Genomic DNA, 12,397 nt, shown 5'->3' with positions numbered 1-12,397 from the left:
ATGCAGGTAAAGGGTTTTAAACAGAGGCTGGTAATAGTAGCCTTTTCTACTGGTAGCTCTTTTCCTAAACCCTCTTTTCTATTTATCCCTCTAAAGGAAGAAGCCATTAGGAAAGCCTAAATTACGTCTCAACTTCTAGAGAAAGTATTAATGAAACCAGACAAAAAAAGAGAAAAGGAATATGAATGAATGCTATTCCAGACTATGTATCATGCTAATGGCATCTAATATTGGAAAACATAGGTATAATATACTGAATGTACACAGCGTGTACCTTCTTTCCAAAGAAGTAGAAAAGTACACCAACTCCATCTTAGCCAGGCTACCCATTACCCATTTATAATCTTGGCTCCACATTAGAGTCTATCAATAAAACAGAAAGTGCTACACAGGGGGCAATATTAATGCCACATGTAAACCACTGCTCTTTTGTAAACCCAACCTTTTTCAGCTCAAACCCATCGCTATCATAAAGACTTTACTGACTCCCCCTAGCTGACTCAAGTGCTTGATCTCTTGTGCCCCACTGCATTTGTTACATGCCTCCATTACAGCAATTATCTAGTATTATAATATGCTATTTGCATGTCTCTTCACTCGACTGTAAATTGGTAAAGATCCTGTCTTACTCATCTTTGAATTATCAGTGCATGACACACAGTAGACCCCATAATTACATATTAAAGACGGATTTCACCTGCTCTTTCACAAGCTAAGGCTGCAAAGAAATAGCTGGGGAGATATTAGTAGAAACCTGAATACAAACTAAGGTCTGCCAGACCAGATCTCTGTTATCTTTGGAGCTTGAAGGGATGACTGTTCCTGCTTCTCAGAGCTTACTTTCTCAAACATACAACAACAAAAAAGATAGAACCAGTCCACACGGAATTTCCAGACAACAGATTATACCTTTTCTCAGGAAATGAAACAAGTAACAAGGTTTCTGGAATGAATGCTAGTGGTTTCATATAAAGTTAATTTCTATGCATGATACACTGTAAAGTCTATTATACTACTAGATGCTCTTAAGTCCTTCAAACAATAAAGAAAAGTTAAGAAACAAAAATCAAACATGTCTTAATGAAAATGTTATTTTCTTAGCCGGGCGCGGTGACTCACACCTGTAATCCCAGCACATTTGGGAGGCCGAGGCCAGCGGCTCACCTGAGGTCGGGAGTCCGAGGCCAGCCTGACCAACATGGAAAAACCCTGTCTCTACTAAAAATACAAAAAATCAGCCGGGCGTGGTGGTGCATGCCTGTAATCCCAGCTACTCAGGAGGCTGAGGCAGGAGAATAGTTTGAACCCAGAAGGCAGAGGCTGTGGTGAGCCGAGATTGCAATACTGCACTCCAGCCTGGGCAACAAGAGCAAAACTCCATCTCAAATAAAAAAAAAAAAGAAAGAAAGAAAATGTTATTTTCTCCTCTGCCAAAACTTCTGCTCTTTATCTCAGTGAACCCTGACATATGTAACTACAGCTTTGAGACACACGTAATTGTCTCTAGGGAGAGCCCATGACTAACAAACCATAAATAAGAACTTCAATACAGTATTTACCCTTTTCAAAGTGTCTTCAAATATATCTCATTGAACCACAGCCAACTGTAATCACAGAAATGTAAAAGCTAGAAGGGGTCTTGGAGATCATTTCCACAACCACTCCACCTAACCAACCAACCGGTATCCAAACACCTGTAGTCTCTAGTGATTGGGAGGTAGAAGACTACAACACTTCTTTAAAAATTCCCCTGCTGTGATCACCTGTCAATTTCTCAGTCCCTTCCTCCCACCTTAATGATCCCAATCAGGTAATCCAACTCCTCCAACTCATCCCACTACCAGGCAACAGTCTTATTGCTTCCCAAGTCCACTTCTCCCTTTCTCTGAACCTCATCTTCAATCATCCCCAATCCTCCCCACTCTTCCCACCCAACACACAGCAAGGGGCCTCTAAGATTCTGACCCCTCAGAGATCTCACTGGTTCTATCTCTGACAACCAATCCCCTTCCTCCTATTCCTGTGATGTCTTTGTCCATATGCCGGCATGTGCAAGATCACAAACACCACTAGCTATCAATGTCTCTATGGCTTCAGAATCTTTTCACCTCTCTCTCTGCTTCTCTGCCCTGTCCCTTCATTCCTTTCACACTCAACATCTCCTTCCTCCTAGTGATTCCTCCAAGGACCACTGGTAATTTAATACCCCAGTCTTTAAATGCCTATTAGATAGGTAAAGGGAACATACAATCTCAAGGAGCTCACCTTCAAGGAACTCATAAGTCTAGAAGGAGAGAGAGACACTTATTTATCGTTTAAAACTCAGCAACTCCGGGAAGCCTTCCCTATCCCAAGCTGAAATGTTGCACACTTCTCAGTACCACCATTATATCTCTAACTCAATGACTAGTCTTCTTGTCTGTCTCCCACCACTAGACTATGGGCTCTTCAACGGAGGGGCCCCTAGTCTCCCTAGCACCTGGCCCAGGACCCGGAGCAAAAGTCATAATGTTTATTAAGTGAATAATTGCATGAATTCCGGCATACAATCATTTATTCATCCACTTGTTCCTTCATTCGTTGGCCAAAACTTTACTGAGCATGCATTAGATACAAAGTCTTGGAATGTAACGATAAATAAAACAGTTCCAACTTTAAGATAACTCAAAGCTATACTACCAGTGGATTAGCACTCTTTCCCGGTCTGTGTCCCCAACCCCCACCCTAGGCTTAGACAGAGTCCTCTCCCACAGTGGAAGCCCAGCCTTCCCCTGCAGAAATTCACGCCCCTCCAACTCAAACTACCTCTTAGCCCTTCGGTCCTACCCTAAGACACCCAGCTAGTAATCACAAAATCTTAACACCCCCCACTCCTCCGACCTCTCTCTCTGTCCTCCATCTCCACCCTTGAGGCTAATGCAAGTCTTCTACTCCCAAGGCCGCCTCGGAGTCCCCAAGTCAGGAGTGCCTCTGACTTCGCTCTCCACGCACCCGCCCCCTAGTCAGCTCCTTCCCTCTCAGGATCTTTCCCTTAGCTCCTAAAACCCCCACCTCCCGATACCTCACTGCCCCTCCCCTCAGTCTCAGGTTGAGTCTCTCCTCGTCTCTCAACTCCGCTTACCTCATCCAGCTCCCGTTCCCCAGCAGCACCACCTCCAACCTCAACCTCCACCACTGCCGCCATCTTCACGGCTCGCCCCCTCACCGCAGTCCCCGCGCGAGCCAGCTGCTTCCGCCGCTCAAGTGCTCCTAGCCAATCGGCGGCTAGGACTCCAGCAGAGGGGGCGGGGCATCAAAACAGGCGGAGACTGTCAGGGATCAGGAGGTTATCTACCTGCTGCACGTTTCAGGATCAAGGAGAGAGAAGTACCGTGCGCTTGCAAGCTCCAGCAAGGGAGCGTTCTTGGAAAATGAGAAATTTGAATCGCATTGTTTTCAGTGCAACTATTTAACCAATTCTTCCCTTTGGAGAGCCAAATGGGAGAGTTCCTAAACGGGCAACTTTCGCGACGCTCCCTCAGTCTGGGCTCCAAGGGGCGAGACGTGGGGACTAGGAACTACGTTTCCCAAGCTGCACTGAGGCTGACCCGGAAGTTTAAATTCCGCTCCCTCCACGGAAGAGTTGTAGTGAGTGAAAATAAACACTAAAACACACGCAAATGTATTTTCCTGGCTGCAGCACCTGCCGTCTTGCCTCGGTAGGAATCATTTTCAAAAACAGCAGCTTCTTGAAGCCCCAGAACGCATTCCTGTGCTACGGAAAACGGAAGAGTAGCTCTCGGGGTCAGAAGGCGAAGGTCAGAACGCCGAATTGGCGGGAGAATAGGTTTGGTGGTCCGAGATCTGAGGCAACGGTGGCTCCTCGAGGTCCACGGTCCCGGGTGAGGGGCGTTGGGATTTGTTGATGGGGAGGGGAGTGGCCGAGAGGGAGGAGGGGTGGCCATCAAGGAAATGAACTGAGCAGCCTGTTCCCGATGAGCCGTGAAAGCAGCGGTGCGGCTTGAGCTCCCGAAACTGAGAGCTGACCTCTCAGGACCTCCAGGGCCCCCACATTCCGCGTCTTACTTAGGCTGTCATGCCAATTCACACACCTCGACACACTTTTCTAACCCACATCCTGCGGCCCCAGCTTCTGCCTTACCCTCCTTTTTATACACCATTCATTGTCCCACCCCTACGTATACCTTCGTAACTGAATTTTCAGCAACCGGTGAACTCGATACCTTGCAAGCCTGTAGCCCCAGCTCACACGCCTCTGGGCGTCCGCCTGGATCTGTCTGGTGAATGGAACTAGGATGGCCTGTGAGCCCACAGAACGTCTAGAAAAGTCAGCGTTACGTTGGAACCAACAGAAAATTACAGGTAATTATTTACATCATCCACAGGCATCCTATTTACTTAAAAATAATTATTTTTATTTTGTGACACTTAATATGGAGAATATTGTAAATACTGTATACCCATCACCCTAAATTGACTGTTGGCATTATGATTTATTTGCTTATTTTTTAAAAGCTAGATAATACAATAAAATTAAACTTACCTGTTTTTTCTACTCTCAAGCCCATTACCCTCTCATCCTCTCCAGAAGCAACTATTGTGAATTAGAATTAGCTTGTGTTCTCCCAATCCATTTTTAAAAATTATATGTAGCCATGACTATATAGTATTGTATTGTGTTTCATTTTGTTTTTTAATCTGAGTGCTTTTTTTTTTCTTTGAAACGGTGTCTCGCTCTGTTACCAAGGCTGGAATGCAGTGGTTCAATCTGGGCTCGCTGCAGCCTCTGCCTACTGGGTTCAAACGATTCTCATGTCTCAGCATCCCAAATAGCTGGGACTATGTACGCGCCACCACGCCCGGGGAAATTTTGTATTTTTAGTAGAGATGGGGTCATGGCCATGGTCTCAAACTCCTGACCTCAAGTGATCCACCCGCCTTGGCCTCCCAAAGTGCTGGGATTACAGGTGTGAACCACTGTGCCCAGCCTGAGTGATACAGGGTCTGGCTCTGTTGCCCAGGCTGGAGTGCAGTGGTGTGATAACTGCTCACTGTAGTCTCATCTCCCAGGCTCAAGCAATTCTCCCATCTCAGCCTTGTGAGTACCTGGGACTATAGGCATGTGCCACCACACCTGGCTAATTTTTAAAAATATTTTGTGGAGATGGGGTCCCACTATGTTGCTGGTCTTGAACTCCTGGGTTCAAGCAATCCTCCTGAGCCTCTGCCTCCCAAAGTGTTGAGATTACAGGCATGAGCCACTGTACCCAGCCTTTTAGGTATAATTATTTGTCTTTATTTTATTTATTTTATTTTATTTCATTTTTTGAGATAGAATCTCACTTTGTCACCCAGGCTGGAGTGCAGAGGGGTGATCTTGGCTCACTGCAACCTTTGCCTCCCGGGTTCAAGTGATGCTCCTGCCTCAGCCTCCTCAGTAGCTGGGATTACAGGCATGTGCCACCACACCCAGCTAATTTTTGTTTTTTGAGTAGAGACAGGGTTTCACCATGTTGACCAGGCTGGTCTCAAACTCCTGACCTCAAGTGATCCGCCCACCTCGACCTCCCAAAATGCTGGGATTACAGGTGTGAGCCACCACGCCCAGCCTAGGTATAATTTTTTAGATACATTGTGAGGTAGGGATCTACTTTTATTTTTCTTCACATTGTCAACCAATTTCCTGAACATCATTTATTACTTTATTGTTTCTGACAGAATCATGATGCTGCTCTGAAGTGTGGGAGATCATGAACATGACAAAAATCCACATCCTCAAAGAGCTTACTACTTAGTGAGAAGGCATACAGAGTAAACAAGTAATTACGAAAAAAGGCAGCAACAGTTTTTGTAAGGGAAGGAGTTCTCAAAGAACTTAATCTTGTGAGAACTACAAGCAGTTTGATTGTCAGGATTGCCAAACCAAGAGTGTTTATTTATTTATGTATTTATTTATTTTTGAGACAGGGTTTCACTGTCTCCCAGGCTGGAGTGTGATGGTGCGATCTCAGCTCACTGCAACCTCTGCCTCCCAAGCTCAAGCAATCCTCTTGCCTCAGCCTCCTGAGTAGCTTGGACTCCAGGCACACGCCACCACATCTGGCTAATTTTTTTTTTTTTTTTTAGAGATGGGATTTCGCCATGTTGCCCAGGCTGATCTTGAACTCCTGGGCTGAAGATATCCACCCTCCTCGGCCTCCCAATGTGCTGGGATTACAGGCGTGAGCCACCATGCCTGGCCTGAGTGTTCATTGATGATGAGAAATGGGCTTTTCGCATCAAATCACAAAAATATGCTGTGAGTTTCTTCAAAACAGAGACTGTCTTCTTTTTTTTTTTTTTTTTTTTTTTTTTTGAAACGGAGTCTCCCTCTGTTGCCCAGGCTAGAGTGCAGTGGCGCGATCTTGGCTCACTGCAAGCTCCGCCTCACGGGTTCACGCCATTCTCCTACCTCAGCCTCCCGAGTAGCTGGGACTACAGGCCCCCGCCACCACGCCGGCTAATTTTTTGTACTTTTAGTAGAGACGGGGTTTCACCGTGTTAGCCAGGATGGTCTTGATCTCCTGACCTCGTGATCCACTCACCTCAGCCTCCCAAAGTGCTGGGATTACAGGCGTGAGCCACCGCGCCCGGCTCAGAGACTATGTCTTGCTTATTTTTATTATTTTTATATCTCCAAAATCTAGCAGAAAAGGAAAGATTTTTGTGTGCCCAGTGAGTTCCCGTAGTGGGAATAGTGAGCTTTAATTAATCTGAGCCCTAGAGAGGAGACTCAGGACTCATCCTTCATTCTTCTGTCTTTGAAGCCTTAGCCCCATACTAGCTGTGGCCTGTGAGGACTGCTTGATGTTTAGATGGCATTCACTAAGAGTTTGTTACTACTATTGCTTGCTGCAATCTACCCCATTTTGAATGCTTTATGACTGTGAGCCCTTTGGAGCACAATTTTTATGGTCATTCATTCAACAGACATTTGCAAATCAGGAACTATATTCTCCCTTTTACATTGGGTACACAGAAATGATTCAGACGTGAAACCTGTCCCCCAAGAGCTTACAATTTGTCAAGGGACAAAGAAGACATATACCCATATAATTGTAATATGAGGCACTCTGTTAAAGGCTAAGTGAGAATTGACAGGATGGAGCTGTCACCTTGAGCTGTTTAAGCGGAGGAGACGTGATATTTGAGCACCAAAGATGCATTAGATTTGGTAAATGGGAAAGAGAAAGAACATTCCAAGCAGAGGCAATGGCATGAGCAAAATCTTGGAGAAAAGGGAAAAAAAGTTTTGGTGGGGAGGGTAAGCAAAAAGACCATTATGGCCAGGAGTATATCAAGAGTCACAGACTCATATTTTCAGGAGCCAGATGGGTAGTAAACATGAATAAAATGGACAGGGATAAATATTTGAAGAGATTCCACCTAAAGACACTCAGACAACTTTAAAACTCCTCTCAGCAAGGAATTGTTGAAGTAAGGTGATGGATGCATAAGTTCATTATACTAATATGTGTGTTTTTGCATATATTCAAAATTGTACATAAAATGTTTAGCAAAACATGAAGTACAAATACCCATGTGAACTTTTTTTTTTTTTTTTTTTTTTTTGAGACGGAGTCTTGCTCTGTAGCCCAGTCTAGAGTGCAGTGGCACGATCTCGGCTCACTGTAAGCTCCACCTCCTGGGTTCACGCCATTCTCCTGCCTCAGCCTCCCAAGTAGCTGGGACTACAGGTGCCCACCACCACGCCAGGCTTATTTTTTGTATTTTTAATAGAGACGGGATTTCACCATGTTAGCCAGGATGGTCTCAATCTCCTGACCTCGTGATCCGCCCGCCTTGACCTCCCAAAGTGCTGGGATTACAGGCATGAGCCACCACGCCCGGTCCAGAACTTTTTTCTTTTTTAGAGTTAGGGTCTCACTCTGTTACCCAGGCTGGAATGCAGTGGCACCGTCATGGCTCACTGCAGCCTCCAACTCCTGGGCTCAAGTGATCTTCCTGCCTTAGTCTCCTGAGTAGCTAGGACTACAGGCACAGGCCACCACACCCAGCTTAGCAAGGGTTTTGCATAAATCAGCAAGTCATTGATGATGTCTAGTAGATGAATAACTTCAAGAAAAGCTAAATGTAGGAAGATTAATTTTTAAGAGAAGAAGAAAAAAAGTTGTGTCATACATTTAGTCAAACGTTTGTTGCCTATCCTTACTATGTACTAGGCTCTAGTGATATAAAGGTGTACAATTTAAGGCACAATTCATGCCCTTGAGAGCTCACCTATATATAAATCCAACATTAACACCTTAATATATTATTTTGTACTTGCTGCTGTGTTGCCTTCTGGTTGCATTCGAGTTATTTTGTGTTTGTTGGAGCGTCATCAGCTGATCCAAACCTACTCCCTGCCACCACTCCCACCAGACACATTTGGTCATCAGAAATGGACTGACTCGGCCAGGCACAGTGGCTCACGCCTATAATCCCAACACTTTGGGAGGTCGAGGCGGGCGGATCACGAGGTCAGGAGATCGAGACCATCCTGGCTAACACGGTGAAACTCCATCTCTTCTTAAAATACAAAAAATTAGCCGGGCATGGTGGCGGGCGCCTGTAGTCCCTGCTACTCGGGAGGCTGAAGCAGGAGAATGGCGTGAACCCGGGATGGGGAGCTTGCAGTGAGCCAAGATCACGCCACCGCACTCCAGTCTGGGTGACAGAGCAAGACTCTGTCTCAAAAAAAAAAAAAAAGAAACAGAAATGAACTGACTGCTGCAAATAACTCCTGTTAACACAGCCATGGCTAGTTTGTTTTTCTTCTGTTCTCTTTTTTAGGAGTAATGTGAGGATTCTTGCTTTTCTGGAAGCTAACACATAGTGCCAAAGTAGTGACAGAAGAAATCTTGGGAGGAAGCATTTTTGTCTTGTACTTGAAACAGCTGCTGGGCCCACCATGGCTCCTGTGAAGATCAGCCATGTGGTATCATTTTCTTCTCAGGTATATTAATCAGCAGGCATGATTTGTTTTCTTGATAACTGAAAGGAGTGAAAAAAATAAGAGTCTTGGCTCCACTTTCAGGAAACTCCCAGTCTAATAGAAGAGACATTGTGAGTTCAGAGTCTAAGAGAAGAAACAGCTCTTGCCCTCAGGTTGTTCCCACAGAAGTGCAGGAAGTGCAAAAGAAGTCTTCTCAGAAGTTGAAAGTACAGAAAGCAGCACCCTCAGGATTCCGCCCAGTTTGAAGGGCACTGGCAAAGCTGTAAGCCCAGAAACTGCACCAGGATCCTCAGAAGGGGAGTTTAATCATTCTATCATTTAGAACAGGGTAGGACACTTGAGGTAATCCCAGACCTGTGAGGTTATCACCACCACCATCAAGTGTGATCTCAGCCTCCTTCCTAAAAGTTCTACAATATCCCAATTAGATAGAGCTAGATCCTAGGCCCTGAGACCAGGCCTGATCTGATGTGGTGATTCTTAGGGACATCCCACCCTTTCCTCTCCTGTCACTGCTCTATTTACTCCTACTCCATCTCTTTCCCTTCTGTTATCCTGGTCTTTCTCAAGGGGTGCCATTGGCATTTGGGGCCATAAGTCTGTATTTTGTAGCAATATTATTTGCATGATGAGATACTTAGCATCCCTGGCCCCCAGGCTTCTTAGTCATTGTGACAGTCAAAAACGTCCCCACACATTTCAAGGAGATCCTTAGACCAGGCACAGGACTCATGCCTGTAATTCCAGCACTTTGGGAGCTCAAGGCAGGAGGATCTCTTGAGCCCAGAAGTTCAAGACCGGCCTGAGCAACACAGGGAGATCCCATTTCTACAAAAAATAAACAATCAGCCCTGTGTGATAGCATGTGCCTGTGGTCCCAGCTACTCAGGAAGCCATGGTGGCAGTATTGCTTGAGCCCAGGAGGTTGAGGCTAACAGTGAGCCATGATTGTACCACTGCACTCCAGCCTGGGCGACAGAGCAAGACCTTGTATCAAAAAAAAAAAAAAAAAACCCTTAGAGGATCTTTGGGAACTAATATATTAACCCCTATTCTAAGAAAAATAATATTACACTTACCCTCCTTACCTGCGTGGTCAGGCTAAACAATTTGCTTCATAGACTTTTTACTTTTTTTAGACGGAGTCTCGCTCTGTTGCCCAGGCTAGAGTGCAGTGGTGTGATCTCCGCTCACCACAACCTCTGCCTCCTGAGTTCAAGTGATTCTCCTGCCTCAGCCTCCTGAGTAGCTGGGATTACAGGCACATGCCACCATGCCCAGCTAATTTTTGTATTTTTAGTAGAGATGGGGTTTCACTATGTTGGCCAGGCTGGTCTCAAAGTCCTGACCTCATGATCCGCCCGCCTTGGTCTCCCAGAGTGCTGAGATTACAGGTGTGAGCCACCATGCCCAACTGCTTCATAGACTCTTAGCCTTATAAAATGCTAGAGAACATTAGCTAGTTTCAAACTTCGTGTTTTCCACTGTACTCTGTAGAGACCCACTTCTATAAGTTGAAAGGGAGAAGGGGACAAGTATGTCTCTAGTCCTCCCTACCTGTGCTTTAACCAGAGCTCTCCTTTTATTTATCAAAAAAACATGCACATGTGCACACACACACACACCTACCTCAGTGTAAGATTTCAGTTAAAAGGGTTTTATTGCTAAAACAAAAAAGGTTGAAAACCCTGAGTCTGGTCTCTCTCTCTTTTACTTATGGATGAAGACATTTAGATTACAGGGCTCATACCTGTAATCCCAACACTTTGGGAGGTTGAGGTGGGAGGATAGCTTGAGGCCAGGGTTGGAGACCAACCTGAGCAATATAGCAAGATCTCATCTCTACAAAAAATTTTAAAATTAGCCAGGTGTGGTGGCTTACACCTGTAATCCCAGCACTTTGGGAGGCTGAGGCGGGCAGATTGCTTGAGCCCAGGAGTTCAAGACCAACCTGGGAAACATGGTGAAGCCCCATCTCTACAAAAGTTAGTTGGGTGTGGTGGCGTGCACCTGTAGTCCCAGCTCCTCAGGAGACTGAGGTGGGAGGATCCTGAGCCTGGGAAGTTAAGGCTACGGTGAGCTGCGATTATGCCACTGCACTGTACCCTAGGTAATGAGCAAGACCCTGTCTCCATTAAAAATACAAATTAACTAGGTACAGTGGCACACACCTGCAGTCCCAGCTACTCAGGAGGCAGAGGCAGGGGGATCACTCAAGTGATCCTCCCAGGGATTTGAGGCTGCAGCGAGCCATGATTGTATCCCTGCACTCCACCCTGGGCAAGACCCTGTCTCTAAAAAAAAAAAAAGAAGAAATTTATTTATTTATTTATTTACTTATTGAGATAGGGTCTCACTCTGTCGCCCAGGCTGGAGTACAGTGGTGCAGTCTCAGCTGACTGCAACCTCCGCCTCCGAGGTTCAAGTGATTCTCCTGCCTTGGCCCCCCCAGGTAGCTGGGATTACAGAAGGAAAGAAATTTTGACCCAGAGAAAGAAAGTAGTTTACCCAAGATCGCTCAACCAAAAAATATCTGACTTTAGGTTAGAACTCAGAATTTATACTCAATATCACTATTGTTGACTTTGATTAATCACTTTATATCTAAGCATCAGTTATAAACTTAGAATAAAAATCTTTGACTTTGTTATCCCACAGAATAACTATAAATAAATGTCCTTGAAAACATCTTGGCCGGGCGTGGTGGCTCACTCCTGTAATCCCAGCACTTTGGGAGGCCGAGGTGGGCAGATCACCTGAGGTCAGGAGTTCAAGACCAGCCTGACCAACATGGAGAAACCCCGTCTCTACTAAAAATACAAAATTAGCCAGGCGTGGTGGTACATGCCTGTAATTCTAGCTACTCAGGAAGCTGAAGCAGGCGAATTGCTTGAACCCAGGAGGCGGAGGTTGCAGTGAGCCGAGATCACACCATTGCACTCCAGCCTAGGCAACAAGAGCCAACTCCATCTCAAAAAAAAATAAGAAAAAAATCTTATAAATGAAATAGTGTATCATGGTGGTTAAGAGCTCTGCTTTTGGGCCGGGCACGGTGGCTCACGCCTGTAATCCCAGCACTTTGGGAGGCTGAGGCGGGCAGATCACGAGGTCAGGAGATCCAGACCATCCTGGCTAACACGTGAAACCCAGTCTCTACTAAAAATACAAAAAAAATTAGCCGAGCGTGTTAGCGGGCGCCTGTAGTCCCAGCTATTCGGGAGGCTGAGGCAGGAGAATGGCATGAACCCGGGAGGCGGAGCTTGCGGTGAGCCGAGATTGTGCCACTGCACTCCAGCCTGGGCAACAGAGACAGAGCGAGACTCTGTCTCAAAAAAAAAAAAAAAAAAAAAAGAGCCCTGCTTTTGGCTGGGCGCGGTGGCTCATGCCTGTAATCCCAGC

The 12,397-nt window shown here is 45.8% G+C and overlaps 2 protein-coding genes across 5 annotated transcripts in view; one reads left to right on the top strand and one right to left on the bottom strand.

Annotated features, from left to right (window-relative positions):
- RNF121 (ring finger protein 121) overlaps window positions 1–3,257 on the bottom strand; it is a 68,098-nt gene extending 64,841 nt beyond the window's left edge. Inside the window, exon 1 of one of the 4 annotated variants that reach the window (XM_002822183.5) lies at window positions 3,122–3,257. In XM_002822183.5, the coding sequence (XP_002822229.1) occupies window positions 3,122–3,184 (63 nt within the window). In that variant the 5' untranslated portion in view covers window positions 3,185–3,257. The remainder of the gene's footprint in view (window positions 1–3,121) is intronic. The other 3 variants (XM_009246776.3, XM_054525981.1, XM_054525980.2) reach the window with 3 other exon arrangements.
- A 529-nt stretch (window positions 3,258–3,786) lies between these two features.
- Window positions 3,787–12,397, top strand: part of XNDC1N (XRCC1 N-terminal domain containing 1, N-terminal like) — a 28,298-nt gene continuing 19,687 nt past the window's right edge. The window contains 3 exon segments of the mRNA NM_001374472.1: window positions 3,787–3,881; window positions 4,205–4,362; window positions 8,836–8,998. Of these exon segments, the coding sequence (NP_001361401.1) occupies window positions 8,954–8,998 (45 nt within the window). The 5' untranslated portion in view covers window positions 3,787–3,881; window positions 4,205–4,362; window positions 8,836–8,953.

The sequence above is a fragment of the Pongo abelii genome, chromosome 9 (assembly GCF_028885655.2).
Source record: "Pongo abelii isolate AG06213 chromosome 9, NHGRI_mPonAbe1-v2.0_pri, whole genome shotgun sequence".
Classification (NCBI taxonomy): Eukaryota; Metazoa; Chordata; class Mammalia; order Primates; family Hominidae; genus Pongo; species Pongo abelii.
Note: the sequence above shows the minus strand (reverse complement) of the source record. Positions and strands in the feature narration are given on the sequence as shown.